Source organism: Triturus cristatus, chromosome 10, assembly GCF_964204655.1.
Source record: "Triturus cristatus chromosome 10, aTriCri1.1, whole genome shotgun sequence".
Taxonomy (NCBI): domain Eukaryota; kingdom Metazoa; phylum Chordata; class Amphibia; order Caudata; family Salamandridae; genus Triturus; species Triturus cristatus.
In genome coordinates this window covers 768,331,884-768,348,781 of record NC_140593.1, presented here as the reverse complement: position 1 = coordinate 768,348,781, position 16,898 = coordinate 768,331,884, and the positions used below count along the sequence as shown (strand labels likewise).

General features: G+C 42.8%; 1 protein-coding gene across 1 annotated transcript in view; it reads left to right on the top strand.

The window, feature by feature from the left end:
* The window catches only part of LOC146789981 (uncharacterized), a 131,566-nt gene extending 118,781 nt beyond the window's left edge, over positions 1 to 12,785 (top strand). Inside the window, exons 3-5 of the mRNA XM_085631238.1 lie at positions 8,344 to 8,481; positions 12,322 to 12,468; positions 12,728 to 12,785. Coding sequence (XP_085487364.1) covers positions 8,344 to 8,481; positions 12,322 to 12,468; positions 12,728 to 12,785 — 343 coding nt within the window. The remainder of the gene's footprint in view (positions 1 to 8,343; positions 8,482 to 12,321; positions 12,469 to 12,727) is intronic.
* The last annotated feature ends 4,113 nt before the right edge of the window (positions 12,786 to 16,898 follow it).

The window sequence follows — 16,898 nt, the reverse complement described above, 5'->3', positions numbered from 1 at the left end:
TGTGTATTTGGCCCAGCCAGGATATAAACAGTGGTTTCCAACGTTTAAGATCCTGCTGAATCTGGGTGAGTAAGGGCGGGAAGGCATAGACCTTCCATGTGGGGCGTGATCTGAATCCCTAAATACGCTAGTTTATGTTTTGCCCATGAGAACGGGGTCTCTCCCTGCACCAGTACCCTCTTGCTGTCCGATAGCGTTAAGTTTAACACAGATGACTTAGACAAATTAAATCGAAAGCCAACAGCCACTTCAAATTTCCTCAACTCCTCTTGGAGAGCTCATAGGGAGGTTCTGGGGGATGTGAGAGTCAACAGTACACCGTCCGCGAATAACAATACCTTATGTTCTTCCCCCCCAAATCTAATTCACTGGATCTCTGGGGTTGCCCGGAGTTGAGCCGCCAGTGATTCTATGCTCAGGGCATATAGCCAGGGGTACAGAGGACACCCCTGTCGGGTGCCTCGGCCTAGCTCAAAGGGGATCAAGCTTACTCCATTGACCTGGACTCTAGGTCGTGGACATGCATAGTTACTTCTGATAATATTAATAAACTTGTCCCCAAAGCAAAAACTTTTCAGGGTGTGGAACAGAAAGTACCAGTCCACTCTATCAAAGGCCTTCTCGGCGTCCAGACCTACGACGACCGCTGGGATTTTGAACTTAGTCACCTTTTCTATAAGTTGTAGCATCATGCGTATGTTGTCATGTGTTTGTCTCCCTTTTATAAATCCGATTGGTCCGGGTGGATAATATCTGACATTAGATTCTCTAAGAGGGAGTTTGGCGTCCAAGTTTAAGAGTGCGATCAGTCTATAGGAGGTGCATTGTTGCGGATTCTTCCCAGGCTTTGGTATTACCTTAATCAGGGCCTCTGCCATGGATAATGACACCTTTTGTCCTGCACTATTTCATTGAATAGTGCCGTCAGGTGAAGTATCAGTTCCGGCGCATAGGTCTTGTAAAAATGCGTTGGCAGTCCATCAGGCCCTGGGGATTTGTGAGGCTTTATTGTCATAATTACTTGTCTCACCTCCTCCTCGGAAACTGGTGCATCTAGCTGCTCTGTCCGAGTGACAGAGATCTAGGGAAGCACAAGTGAGGCTAGGTAGTTCTTCTGAACCATGGTGTTGGGGGGGTGCCCTTTAAAGATCTTGGTAGAAGTCCCTAAAGATATTAGCCTTCCTTATATTGTTGTATTCTGTCTCCCCATCGGCCTTACTTCTGTTCCCTTTTTTCCCGAAGTTGTTGTGCCAAGTGGGTGCCCACTTTGTTTCACTGTGCGTATGTGTTACGGCGCAGTCTCAAGAGTGAATTCAGCTCTATTAGTATATATTGCGCTGAGATTCCCTTTTAGTGCACTCAGTTGGTGCATCACTTCTCGCGTGGGGTTCTTTCTATATTTACGTTCTGTGTGGCCTCCAATTCCACCCTTTCCGTTGTTCTCTGCTTATTCAATGCAGATACCAGTGCAATGCATTTACCCTGCAGTACCCCTTTGAATGTGTCCCAATTATTAGGAGTTAGAGTGGCATTCAGGTCGTTCATCCCGTGACGTTCTGTCCCGAGTCAAAGAAACGGGAAAATACCATCTCAGTGGACCCTGCACTTTGCCCCATTGAAGGCACACTGTGATAGGGCTGAGGTTTGACAGCGAAATGGGAAGAATCTTGGCATCCCGAATAAGTCCCTGGGACACAAAGACATAGTCCAGCCTGGAATATGTCTGAGGGACATGCGAGGAATATTTATAATCTTATGTGGCTGGGTTGATGGACCTCCAAGCATCCAGAAGGCCCAGGGCGTGAAATGTATGTTTTAATGGTTTAGGAAAACTTCCGCCCGTAGATCGTGGGGGTGAGTACTATCTTCAGTAGGGTGCCAAGTAAGGTTAAAATCCCCCATTAGAACTATCTGACCTTCGGCAAAACCCCCTACCATGTCGAAAAGCAAGCTCACAAAAGCTTCTTGGCCCGTGTTAGGGACATAGGGCGAGATAAAGGTGACCGAGTAGGGCGAGATAAAGGTGACCGACCTCCCCATAAGCTACCCCTTCACTATGACCTCCCGTTCCTCCCTATCTGTCTTTATCTCTTCTGGCTGGAAATGAATATTGTTGTTGAACATTAACGTCACACTGTTATGTTTTGTATTAGCGGAGTATCTGTACATAAGGGAGTAGCATTTGTGTATTAGCCTCAACTCATCTGGTCTCTTTAGATGTGTCTCCTGGAGAGCCACTACGTTGAATTGATGGTCTAACAGGTATTTCCAAATCTTTTGACGTTTAAGACGAGAGTTTGGCCCTTCACATTCCAGAAGGCAATCAATATCATCTCTTTGGTCTACTCCCACCTCCCGCTTGTTGCATTCCCTAATGTATCCCTGCCCTCTGTTCCCCTTGTCTCATCTCCCCTCCACTTTCACACCCTCCACCATACAAATAGGAGCATCATTTAGCCCTTTATCCCCGCTTCTCCATCACCCCCCCTTGAAAGTAACACCCCATTAGAAACAATTAAACAGGAAACAAAAAAAATAAACCTGGATAGCGGGACCATCTGGTTCCCCGCTGTAGCGTCACTCCAGGTTGCGGGTGTTGTGGCTGGGGACTCCGCCCAAGCCCACCGCCCGCTGTCTCTATAGCAATTACAACGTAGCTCTTTCACAGTTAGTGATCATATTGTTCTAAGTAATCCCATGGGTCTTCTTTATAATGTGTGGCCGACCTGTCTCTGGCCTTGATCATTCTCCTTGGTCGGGTCTAGGTTGGCTTGCCAAACGCCCACGTCCACCAAGGCCTCATGCATCTTTTCTTTAGTCCCGCCTGTGGCAAGTCTTAACTCGCTTTGGCTCCTTGGATTAAGTCTTAGTTTGGCGACCCTTAGAGACTGGTCTCCATTGTGTTGCTTTTGTACGTGCAGAGTCTCCCACTCTTGCAGGCATGAGTGAAACCTCTTACTCAGGAACTGGCAGACCCAAAATCTCCAGGCCGTCCTTGAGTTCTGTGACGTGACGCTGCTTATTATGGAATTCAAAGGCCAGCCCAAATGGATATGTCCAACGATACCTCACCTGTTCAGCTCTCAGTTTTTCTGTGAGTATCCTGAAGGTTTGCCCTCGTTGTAGGGGGGCCTGAGCCAGATCCTGGAATAGTGAACATTTGAAACCCTGGAAGGAAATTATTTCTTTCTTTCTGGACTCCTGTAAAATGGCTTCTTTGACCTTAAACGAGTGGAGCTTGATTAGAATATCCCGGGTGCGCCTTCTCTCGCCAAATGCTGCAGTCCCCACCCTGTGAGCTCTGTCTATTTTGATCTTCATTTGCCTTGGCCCAAGGATCTCTGTGAAGAGACATCTATAAAAGTCTCCAGATCAGGCCCTCCGCTCCCTTCTCCAGGTCCCTGATGCAAATATTGTCTCTACAGGACCTGTTTTCCAGGTCTTTGTTCTTTAACTGGGCCAGTTGGAGCTGTGTATGGAGGTTCTGCTCTTTGTCGTGAGTGTCCGTCTTTCGTTTGTCTAGCTCGTGCGTTTGGGCCTCCCACTCTATCAGTCATATCCCTATGGAGTTCACATCCTGTTTAAGTGAAGTCATTCCATAGAGGCCCAAAGGTCACCTTTTAATTCTGTGCGCATTCTGTCTTGAAGTCTTTCAAGGATGCCAGTAGGTCTTCTTTAGTCAGCGCCATGCTGGATTCGGCACTTCCTTGCTCAAGCGCTTGTTTCTTTTCTGCGGGGGTAAAGTAGTTTGATACCTCTGCTGTGGTATTTTTTGGTGGCATAGAGGCGATATCCACCATCCACGAGTTATTCCTTGACCCCTCTGCTCGCCGGAGCTGCCCAGGCCAACTTTCCGTGCTTTGTAACGCTCTCTTGTTATGTTCCCCGGTGAGCCTATTGGACTTCTCACTGATGTGACAGTTGCAGCTCCTCGTGGTAAATGTCTCCGGTGGTGGGGTCAGGTAAGAGTTAATGCACCTGATTTTCATCGCGTCGGGACCACATGCCCTATTCCCCATGCAGTCTTCCCCTGGCGCCTCCCGGGGAGTCTCATAGGGAAACCCCCAGTGGAGCACTTCGACCGCCATCTTTGGGTCGGGCGGCACGGAGGGGGGAATCCTCACCACCCTCGGGGCGTCCTGCTTCTCGGTACAGCACCTCACTGACTGTGGGGATTATAAACTATTGTGCCCTTGTAAGGACACTTCGATCTCACTCACCCCCTCTGCCACATTCCGGTTCCTCAGCTAGCAGCCATTGACGTCCCCGGGGCATTTAGGTCCCGCACCTGATCTTGAAGGCTCCACCGTGTGCGCAGGCTGTTCTGTCATCTTCAGGCTATTGACAGGAGCTTGTTGCTCCGTCTCCGATACCGCTTATCCTGTCTTCTCCTTCGTTATTCAGGTGCGGCGAACAGGGTGGATCGGCGCCATTTTGATTAGCTCCGCAATCTCGGTCTGTCCGGTGTTCTCCTCTTTTCCCTTGCCAACAGACAGCTTTCGCCGGGCGCCCTAGGCTCTCCAAACTGTCAGGTACCAGCTACAGTGGTTATTCATTACGCTGGGGCTCTTCTACTGCCCGGGACAGCAGTCTGGCATTGGAGCCGACACGGATCACGTCCATTCAGCCATCTTGCTTGCTTGACGACCCCCAAACCTATTTTATATATAAGTATAATCCTAAAATGTCTTCAATTGCCCCTTGTGCTATAAAGTTAAGTCCTTTTATTAATTCCCAATAGATTTAAGGATTGAAGCAAGAGACACATGTAGAAAGAATCACACAGGTTTCCAAAAAAAGGTTCATGTGTTCTCCACGTTTAACTACAGTATCCTGAGTTACCTTTTCTGATGAGGAATATATTTTATAAGAAGAAGGTACATTTAGTATTAAACAAATATTTCAATGGTTTATCATGACAATCAAATTTGGATTACAATAAATGAAAATTATAATTTCTATAGAAGAATGATGAGTATCGCCGTACATAAAGATAGTAGGACCTCATAGGGATAAAAGAAAACTATGGGGCAGATTTACAAGAAGGTGCCGCAGCGTGGCACCCCAAGCCCTATGGCTGTGCCCCTCTGCAGCACTTTCAGAGCACAGAAATGTGACATATTTACAAGGATATGTCGAATTCCTGTGCTTTCCCCAGCGTTGGCGCACAAACAGCTGCCATGCGCCGGCACAAGCACCCTTGCACCATAGTACAAGGATGCCTGCGTCATGGGGACATTGTTTTTGTGCAGTAAGGGGCACAAAACAATCACTACAGGCATTTTCCTCTTTCAATGTGTGCTGTAGAATGCAGCACGTATTGAAAGAGGAAAAAAACATTTCTCCTCGTTGCGTCTTGCTACGCCACCCCTAGGGTGGCGTAGCATACTGGCGCATTGCCAGGTTTACGACTCCTCGTAAATCTGGAAATGTATCTGGTTCCATGGGAGTTATGTGTGAGCACCCACAGCAACACCCATGGAACGCCCCTTTCACGCAAAGTGCTGTGTGTAAAGGGGCCGTATTTACAAGGACAGGAAAAGCCATGCAGGGTGGCTTTTCCTGTCCTTATAAATATGGGGGAGTGTAATACGCTGCCAGGCCGTCACAAAAAGTGACGTACTGGCAGTGCAAGGGGCTTGTAAATCTGCCCCTAAACGTTTGATAATATGCCAGTTTTCTTCTGACTTTTTTCATTTCGAGAAAAAAATTATTTTCTTGGAATTTTTATCAGATATCTTTATAGCACAAGGGACAATTGAAGAAAGTTTAGGATTATACTTATATATAAAATATGTTTGGGGTAAACAAATGAACATAAATATTTGGTATAGTAACAATTTTCGATGTAACATGATAAACTTTGAACAAAAGTAAGCATTGTATAATCTGCCCTCTTTGTTTTGTAGAAAAAAATCCTTTTGTTATTGTTTGTTTTGAAGAAGGTGATGAATTAATCTTTTGTTCATCAAAACGCCAGGTCAAATATTCTGAAAATCTTTTTTTATGTTATCGGTATAATTTGTATTTTTGTGCTGAACTTGTATCTGTTTTTTAATACAAACTGTGGAATTTTAATACCAATCATTATGATCTTTTTTAATACTAAGATGAAAATAATGTACGATATAATTCACGCATGCATATGATTTCAACCTTTTTATGTGTTTTATTGTGACTTTTATTGATAAAATCCAGTCAACATATTATTAATAAAAGAAAGCATGTTTACACTGTTGATGGTTAGTAAAAGTGTTTGGTGATATACCTAATTCTTCTGTTTATATATATTAAAATATTTTTAAGCATCTTTAATCACTAAAGAAAGAGGTGTATAATTATCAGTTATTAGTTGTTTTATCTTTTGCCCTACCTAGTAAACACACATATTTATAGATATACATATGATTAGGAGGAAAAAGGGAATTCATTTTGTGTTAGAGTTTATACTACTCTGTCCCTTTTTTTAAATAAGGGTGACTCGCTCGTGTTTTTGAGTTTGGTTGTACTTCACCCGGATTTTGAGAGACATCGATCCTTGAGGCCAAAGTTGCCCCACCGTGTTCATGACTAAGGGGTGACCATAGGAAGACCTCCCAACTCTGGCTCAGCATCCTTGAGCATCTTGCATCCCTTGCATCAGTGCCACTCCATTGATTCCCACAGAAGTTTACCCATAGATCCTGGGCCTTGACTGGAGACTGCATTCCCTGTGATGTAACTGCTGTACTGGATCTTATTTGTACTTGTGATTGGCTCCCTGCTCTGGAGTTGGTCACCACAAGAGAGCCCTTAGAGCCGTTTTCAAATGACATGTTGTGGCTAACCCTAAACCATGAGTCGTGTTAGATTACAATGATTTATTGCGCAAGCGGAGGATGACAGGCGAGTCATTGACCATGACGATGAGAGGGATGACTACACTCTAACCCCACCATCCCACCCAGGCTCCCTCTCTGTATATGGTTGTAAATAGAGCTCAACTTCAGAGAGGGGGGCCAAGAGACCTAGAGGCCCATTACGCCTCCTAGACCTGAGGGAAAGGAGCTAGGGCCATGGAGGAAATGATATTTACGTGGAAAAAAAGGATATTGGCCCTTGAGTAGAGGAGGGTCAAGCTAGGCCTGGAGTCCAAACAGAATGGTGACAGCAACAGGGAGATTGCGGTAACTGCAAGGGGTGCTCATGACCAAAGATTGCCTACAGATATAGTTCCTAAGTATGTCAAGGGGGATGACATAGATAAGTGGCTGGCATCCTATGAGTGTGCTCTTAGGATGAGGAAGGTTGGTGCCCAACACGGGGGGTCCTTGCGGGTTCTGTTACCAGTGGAAGGGGTCATAGGCTTCTGACTCTAGAGGATGAGGTGGCAGAGTCTTATACACACATGAACGTGCTTACAGAGTATCAACTCAGATTCAGGTACACATACAAGGGGGCAACAGAGACATAGGTGGACTTTTGGATGTTTCAGTAAAGGCACTAGATTGATGGATAAAGGGTAACAAGGTAGACACTTATGAAGAGCTCTATAATCTGGTGGTTAAGGAGCACATATTTACTGTAATGTTCGGTCACAGCCACTGCTGATGTGGCTGTGCAATCTTGTGGGAGAAGCTGGTTCCCTAAGCCATCAGGACCCTGTAAACTTTAGAAGGGTAAGACAACTTACAGATGACAGCAGTGCGCTGGGGAAAAGTGTGGAGTAAACAAAGGATGGCATCCTTGGGATCCCTCAAGATGACCGCATGAGTCCTCCAGGCTGCTGATACCTTAAGTGTCCAGTGTTCCTGGTATATCTAATAAATACACAGTACGTGTTTTTAGTACTCATCCTATAAATGGATATATATATAGATTTACCCAAAATGTACATCCTGACATAATAACTCCCACTTTCCATCTAGTATGTATCAGCTGGTACCTTGCCTATGCAGTGTACTCCTAAGGGAATACAAAATGTAAGTAAATGTATGTACTAACCAGATATACCGATAATTACCTCATAAATAATAAAGGTAAGGTTCAAAATAGATGCAGAAAAATGCATTAAAAATAAATCATCCCCTGCTATAAGTTGCAAAAAAAATTCAAATATATACATTCATCAGAGTAGTACTGTGCCAAGGTCCACAAAAATAGCACCAGAAAATGTTTGTCTTTACTTTTCCATCACTTAGGAGGAGCATGTTATAACGGTCTTCTCCTTCTTTTGCAGAGAAAATAATCACAAGAAGTAAGGTTCACAAAGTCAGTAACTACATATATAAGCATGCACTTTACCAACATAGAAGAACAGTCAGCTGTTGGTAATTCCTTCTATACCCTTTTATTATTTTGCAGGTTTCCAGAGGAGAAGGTATCCGTGATCAGAAGTACACCCAAAATGCCAGCAGCACGTGGTGCAGGAGACAAAAAAGATACCATATTAGTCACAGTGGCTACCGGAAGCAACCTGAGTAAGGCTGTGAGGGAAATCAGGTATGTTTCTAGTGCTAGGCACAATAATTGCTAGCAACGATTGACTCCCGGGTGCTGCTTTTATGCTGCTGCACCCAAGGAGTACAGCCGCAACTAGGGCAGACTTCCAGGAGGGATGTTGATGCAGGAGAGCGTGGAAACACTAGACTGCAACCCCTGCCTCAGCCTCCACCTATGCTTCCAGGTTATCAGCTGCATGTTGCGTGCAGAGACATGCAACCACGGCTGTGGCAGTACACCCGCTCCCAAGACCTTTCTCACTGGCTTGGCAGGATATTGCACATGAATCCTCCTAACCAACCAAGGTGAATGTATTTGCCCCGCTGGTTCTCAGGATCTACTCTTGGGACCATAACCTTTCCAGTCAATGAGATAAAAAAAGACAGCCTCTCATTCTCTTTGAATCCAAAATTGCCTTCACTTCATATTTTGATTCGACTGCCAACCTCTATTGGTGGTGGTATGGTATCCAAGCGTGTGCCAGCTACAGCGGGTTTGACCAGAGATACATGAAAAACTGGGTGTACTGGTAAAGTGTTAGATAGTTCTTGTTTAAGAGCAATAGGATTGATTACTTTGAAAACCTTAAAATGCCCCACATATTTGGGCTGAAATTTGTTTTGCCCCTTAAGACATAAAGGTTTTGTAGATAACCATACCTGATCCTAAATCAAAACTGTTTTCTCAGTGGTTCTGTGATTGTCAGCATATTTCTTGAATCTTTGTTTTGCTTGTTGCAAGTTCTCCTGAGCTTTTGAAGTATTTTACTAATGTGCTCCTGAAATCTGGGTGCAGTAAGTACTATCTGAGGTGTTTGTATATCACTATGCACCATCTTTAGGCGATAGCCATAAGTACAGAGAAAAGGGGAAACCCCAGAGATTCTTTTGTGGAATTATTAATGCTAATTCAGAAGTCCTCAATGAATCTTCCCAATTTGCACTATCTAGTAAGGTTTGGCACTGAATATATTGTTCTAGACACTAGTTCACTCTCTCTGTTTGTCTGTATGTGTGAGGGAGATAGCTATAGAACCGCCATACCTCTATGTACATCACGTCACACAAGGTTCTCCAAAAATGAGAGATCAACTGTGAACCACAGTCAGAAATAAGTATCTGGGGTTACCCTATGTAACCAAATCATAGATTGTGTAAATAGCTCTGCTAACCTGTCAGTTGTAGGGAGACCTTTCAAGGGGGTGAAATGTGCCATCTTTGTTAAATAATCAATGGTTACCAGACTTTTATTGACACCGTCAGGGGTGCATGGTAATTCTACAATAAAATTCAATGATACAGTATGCAATGACCATGGGGGGACAGGTATAGGGGAACGTAATCCTGTAGAAGATACATGCACAACTTTACCTTGAGCACACATGGCTCAAGTCTCAACAAATCTTTGAGAATCTTTTACCATGGTGGGACACCAGAAGTATCTCGGTAAAAGGTTTAAGGTTCTGTTTACTCCTGGGTGACCAGCCAATTTATTCAAAAGACTCCAATCTAAAGCATATTCTTGTAGTCTAAGAGAAGGTAAGTATACAACTCCATTTAGGTAGTGTAGCAGATCTTTTTTCCACACTAGAATATTGCTCTAAAACTGCATTCCTTTCTTTTGTGCTCTATTTTTGTTGAACCAAGGTCAAAAAGTGTGGAGTGGTTATAACTCTGACAACCTTGTGAACATATATTATGTGTGGTAGATCCTGTGTACGTTCAAATGGTTCATAATCATATCGGGAAAGAGAGTCTGCTTTCCCATTTTTCTTTCCGGGTTGAAAAGTAATGATAATCCCACCTCAGTTGCCGAGCAGACAAGTCCCAAACCGATCCGAGAAACTTTGAGTTATGATAGGCAGTTAGTATTCTCACCATATGTTGGGCCCCCAGCAGGTATGACGCCATTCTTTGAAAGTAGATTTGATGGCCAAAAGCTCCTTATCTGCCACTGTATAAATGGCTTCAGCAGGACTAAGTTTACATGAGTAGTAAGTGACAGGATGTAGTTGCCTATTGACCTGATGAGGTTGTGACAGAACACCACCTACCTCTATTTGTGAAGCATGGGCTTCCACTACAAAAGGTCGCATTAGGTCTGAATCCCTCAGGTTGGGGGCTATAACAAATTGTTCTTTTAGGGCCTGGAAGGGTTTTTCTGCCTCCATATCCCACAGGAAACTCACCCTTTATTTAGTAATCTAATGACAGATAGCGACCAAAGCAGAACATTGGTTTATGAACCGTCTGTAAAAGTTAGCAAAGCCCAGTAACCTCTGTATCTCCTTCACTGACTGGGAAAACTACCATACCTTAATAGCCTCCACCTTCTTAACAGCCATTGGGATTCCTTAAGAGATGATAAAACCTGTTTCCTCAATTTTTTCAGCATGTTTTTAACATGTTCAACACGCTCTTTGAAGGAATTGAAAAAATAAGTATATCATCGAAATGCACCACTACAGTGATATTTATGTTCTCATGTATTACCTTATTTATGAAGTAGTTAATGTGACAGGTGCATTCCAAAGCCAGAAAGGCATCCCTAAGTATTAGTTAAGAACAAACCTAGTCCGGTATGCCGTCTCCCATTTATTGCCCTACCGAGCCCACACTAGGTGGTAAGCCCCTCTAAGATCCAATTTATTGAAGATAGGTGCTTTTTTCACCTGATCCAACAGTGATGAAATCAGAGGAAGAGGGTATTTATTTATTACTGTGACAAGGTTAAGGGCTTGATAGTCTACACAGTCTGGAGCTCTCCTCCCTTCAGACGACACCAAAAAATGGGATGGACAAATGAACCCTATTTCCAAGAGTTCATCTGGGTACTCTTGTAAATGTAGATTTTACCACTCCTGTGAGAGTGTTAATTCTGCTACAGGGTAACTGAGCCCCAGGTTAGAGGTCAATCCTACAGTCACAGGTTCTGTGTGGGGATAAAACAGTAGCTTTCTTTCATCAACATCATCATTGAAACTACGGTATTCCACCGGAGTATCTGTACTGGACACCACCAAAGCCCGCTGTTAAAAATCCCTGACCTAACAAAGTCTTGTGCAAACAGTTTTGTTGACAGTTGATAGATGGAAACTTCATTGTTCCCAAGGCCCAATCTATTAATGGATTATGTTGGTATTGCCACATAACCCCTAAAATAGCACAACATTAATGGACAGCAATTAAATCAAAACATCTGGACTCCTTATGGCTATCAACTATTATCAATGTCATTTGTATATTCTGGAAGAGTACAGGACCTGATAACATTTCTCTACTCTCAATCGTCTGAATGTTCTCAACCTTGTTCCTGGGTACAATAGCAATGCCCTATTCCTTGCCAAAAGATAAATATCTGAAATTGACGATGGCACCCAAATCAATTAGCAGGTCTATGGAAACACTGTTATTCTGTTCCCATTTTAAGCATACCGGTACTTGAAAATGCTTGATGGGGTGTTCACAGCTCATATTACCCAATTCAGAAAAACCCTTTGTTTCTAAACTACCAGTAATTGGGTCACTACAATCACCGGGCTTATGCGTTTCCCATCTTCTTTTGGACTGTAGAAGTCAGTTTGGCCCTTTCCTTAGACTTACTGGTACAATCTCTTAGAAAATAACCATACCTTCTACAATACAGGCAGGGTTTCTCATTTCTACGCCTTTGTCTTTCTTCATTGGAAATAGGCCCACAGATGCCCCCAATTTGCTGAGACTCTGTTTCATCTATCACTTTGCTTTACATCTTTCTTTCTCGATCTATGAATAATCTTGACTCTATTTTACCCCAATCAGTTTTCCTTTCTAATAATCTGTTGTCTAATCTGATAACTAGGTCAATAAAATCATCACAGTCCTCTAACAGGTCAACCACCGGCGCTAGTAGATCCTTCAACTCGTCCTGTAACCCCCTACAGAACAACAATGCTCTCTATTCCTTTGGTTATCCCGATTCGACAACAAGTCCATTAAATGTGATCAGGTAAGCTATAAGATCCCTTTTTCCCTGTTTCAAATTTAACAGTGCAGTGTCAATGTATTGTATAAAGGTGTGCTTATCGAATAATTTACTCAGAGTGTGTAATGGGCCCAGATAGTTAACAAAAAGGTACTACTGTGGGCAGTACGGGCCATCCTGCCAGGATGGTTGGGGCAGAGTTGTTCCCTGCCCCACTTATATTTCAAAGGGCTTGCTTCCAGCATACACAAAAGAACCTGACGCAAGTCTTTTGTCACCCCAGACTTCTTGGAGCCTTGGCAGAGGAAGGAAAGATCTTTCCAGAACCAGATGTGGGGTAGCCTAGAAAATTCCCCCGCTTCAAAGGATGGCACAGGTATACATATTGGACCTCCTGGGCCATTACTCTGTACACTCCTGGCCCTGCAGACATTACAGAGGAACTCAGATTGGTCTGGGATGAAGGGAGCAGGTCCAATCTTCCTTTCCAGAGAGCAGGGCAGACACCAAGCAGCAGGTCAGTCCTCTGGAAAAAAAGGTAGGCCTAAAGCAGTAGGGCAGTCCTCTGTGAAACATGGCAGTCCCTCCTCTGTAATGTCCGCAGGCCCAGGAATGTACAGTGTAGTGGCTCAGGAGGTCCAATATTTATACCTGGTGCAATCATTTGAAGCGGGGGATTAAGGATGCAGATCAAAGTCATAATCTACCTATAGCAAAATGCTTGTTCATTTCACACACAAGTGTGCCAACCTTTGGTGTGGGATACACGGGGGGCAGCCATTGTACCTGCATCAAATTCTGAGAATATAGCTTTTCTCTCTCAAAAAAAGGAATAAAGGCACAGACCCAAGTCTTTTTCTATGCTGTTTTTCCAGACCCGAGTAGAAAACCACTGACATTTCTGCCTGCTCCAAGGAAGGGACAGGGCAGGCTTCAGCCTGGGTCGGGGCAGCACTGTCAGCTACCCTCCACCACCTGCTGATACTGGGGCAGGCTGTGCTCCCGACCTAAGATTCAGGCCCTGTGGAGTTTACAGATATGATAATTCTGGGCCCGGAGGGATTGCCTCGGATGAAATTCCACAACTTGCAATAAGGTACAAAGGCTCAGGCGTCAAGAAAACCCTGACAAGAAAAGAAATTAAACAGGTCTCTAAAAGTTTTATTACCATGCCTCGTCTATAGTCCCATAAAATCAAAAAAAGGCAATTGAAGGGCTACCAATGGGAAAAGAATTTGACTATATGATATCATTGGGGATCAAAGAGGGCTGCTCACTTCGGCTGCATCTGGCACTTAGGTGAATAGACGTTACTCAATATTATATAACAGTTGTCTATAATTTCTTCAAACAAGAAGAACCAAGAGATTTTAGCTAGGTCCAGCACACATGCTCCCTTTGGTCATAACTTAAATACAAGATTGTGCAGTTCCTTAGAAAAAGTTCGGAGAAATGACAAATTGAAAAAGAGTAGGTTTTCAGATCAGTGGAATAAGCTCCAATAGGAGCAATTGCCCTCACACACCCCGAAAGGTGTCATGCTTCATCATCTGGGCATGCTCCTCATCGGGCCGACGCTGCAATGCCCGACGGGCACCCACGCAGGGGCTCTTGGCCTGAGATCATTTAATTTTCCTGTATGATGAGGTGTGGGTTGTGATGAATGTGTAGTATGGTAGAAGGAGGTGATTTAAAATAGGACTAGTGATGCTGATTTAAGGAGTCTTTATTGGTGAAGATCACTAACCTAATTAAAAACTGTGCTGCTCATATGGGATTCAATAGTACTAAGGAGCAATCGTGATCATGTGCTAAAACGTGAAGTCAACATATTTCTTGCCTAGTCTAGTCCACAAGGGATCTAATGGCAATTCTTCAGGACCAAAATAGTGTAACTTACACTTCTATGTGACTGATTTATCAATGTGTGGTAGGTATTCAAGTCACACAACAAATAACAAAGCACTGTTATACCTTGTTTTGCGACCTGACCCATATTAGAGTCACTGTGATTCTCAAGAGTTCAGAACAGAGCGCAACACTCACTCGCATCTGGATCATGGCGTGGGGTATGCCTCTACACCTACCTCGACTGTGTTTCCCGTGCAGTTAAATGTCTATAATTTCTGCCATCTTTTTCATAAAAGTATATTTTTGGGTGCTACAATAGAAAGAGATTTAAGCTTAGCAATATATGTTAGCTTTTAATGCTATTGAAGCAGACCTATTGAATCTTGCAGCTGCCTGTTCTTAGAGAAAGGCAGCAGCCAGGGGTGAAAACTGATTTTAGAACAATGGAATATCAAAAAATCTGTTGAGACAATGTAGTGCTTTAGGGCCAATAATGGCTGTTGGTTTCCTTCTGCTCCAGCATTCCAGTGTGTCTTTCTGTTTCTCCCTTTGTAATTTAGTGCATTCTACCCGCAGTGTTCAGAATGTTCTCATACCATTACAGTACTTTTGCCTCAGGCTAGACAACTGTCAAAGGTCCTCCCCATTGTTATAGAACCTTGCCTGCAGACCAGGACTATCGCTCTGGTTCAAGGCCCTTAGCAAGTGGTATAGGCCACGGCAGTGGTTTGTAATGCCACATGAGGTACCATGTGCTCCATGCTTCCTTATCTGATGCCTTCTCTTCTCAGTCTTGACAGATGAAGTGGAGATTAAACATGGAACATTGAGTAACCATTTTTTTGCTGTAAGAAGTGTCAAAGATAAAAGTTCGGGGACCCCATCAACTGTGTTTAAAGTTTCTGCAGGCTATGTTCTAGATCAGAACTGGGGATCTTTGCCACATTCATAGCAGTTCTTGTAGCACCTGTGTTAAAAACCTGCCAACAAAAAGACTGTTGATCTCTAAGGGCCTGATTGACAAAGAGCCTCTGCGCTCGTGGCAGAGGCCTCACAGTCATAAGGGAGTCTCCACACTCAGGGCAGAATTTTCATTGCAAAGATTCTGCCCCGAGTGCGGAGGCTTCCCGACAACTGTGTGACCTTTGCCACGAGTTCAGAGGCCCTTTGTAAATCAGGCCATAAAACTTAGCGATCGCGAAAGACAAGAGGGTAAAAGGAAAAATGTAGTCTATTGAACATTACACACTTAAGGGATCTTGTGAAAACTTAAATTCTGGTAGACCAATGTTGTGCAAAATATACAAATCATTATTAATTAATCTTGTCGAATGAAAATTAGAACGGCTTCCCTACCTAGAAAACAAAGGATTCTGATCAGGCGATCTATGGTAAAATCTGAAGTCTTCTCTTTTTTGGGATAACTGACAAAATTGTGGTAAAAAATATTGTTGATAAAAATATTGTGTCAAAAATATCGTTTAGCCCAATATCGTGTTTCAATACTTATAATGGTAAGTATAACATTTTTTGAAAAAAGATATAGTTGACACTAATATCATCCAAAACATACAAAAATATATATTTTTAAATAAATATAAAGTTTAAAATATTAAATCCTAAATATTATAATATATAACATAAATACATTAATGTATTATAAATTAGATAAATTCCACTATTTAATACTTTTGTAATTTACTAATATAAACATATATATATATGTATACCTATATATATATATATATATTCAATGAAAAAACCAAAGGTTTCACACATGTTATAGTTAGCTGGACATTTCACTCGTAAAAAACCATTGAAATTCCCCCGTTATAGTTAGTTCAGCTAACTATAACTCGCGCGCCCGCAATGCACTACTGATGACGTCACATATTACATCACTCATGACATGGTCAGTGACATCACTCATGACATCACTGATGACATCTCAAATGACATCACTGATGACATCATCCAGTGAATGTGTGTTTTTCTGGAAATTAAATATGTTTAATATATGTATATCTCAAGGTCGATGGAAGAATAAATGAGTATATAAGTGTCTAAATTGATGATTTGTTTTTGAAAAATTGATTGTATTACTGACTGATTAAGTGTATCTTTTTGAATACATGGCTAAGTGAGTAATGTTTAAATGTGTAAATACCTGTATCAGTCTCTCACTTTGTGTATAAGTGTCTGCATGGGTTGGTGAGTAGCTACATGGGTGTTTATATAGGTTATTATTTGGTTTTTTGAGTCTCAGTATGAGTGTCTGAGTGTCTTCATGGTGCGGTGGGGGGTTTTACGTAGTGCATAGATGCATGAATGAGTGACTCACTGTTTGTATGTGTTGAAGACAGCATGTGTGCAGGACTGTATGGGTAGATGAGTGTGTGCATGGGTGTGTTAGTGAGTGAATGACTGTCTCAATAGTGTCTTCATAAGTAACTACATATGTTTTAAACTAGTATATGTGACTATTGGTGTTTATAAGTGAGTATATGTGAGAATGAGAGATTGGAAGAGTTCCTGTATGAATAAGTATGTGTTTCTATAAGTGATTGTTTAAAAGACTAAGTATGTGTAAGTTTCTGTAAAAG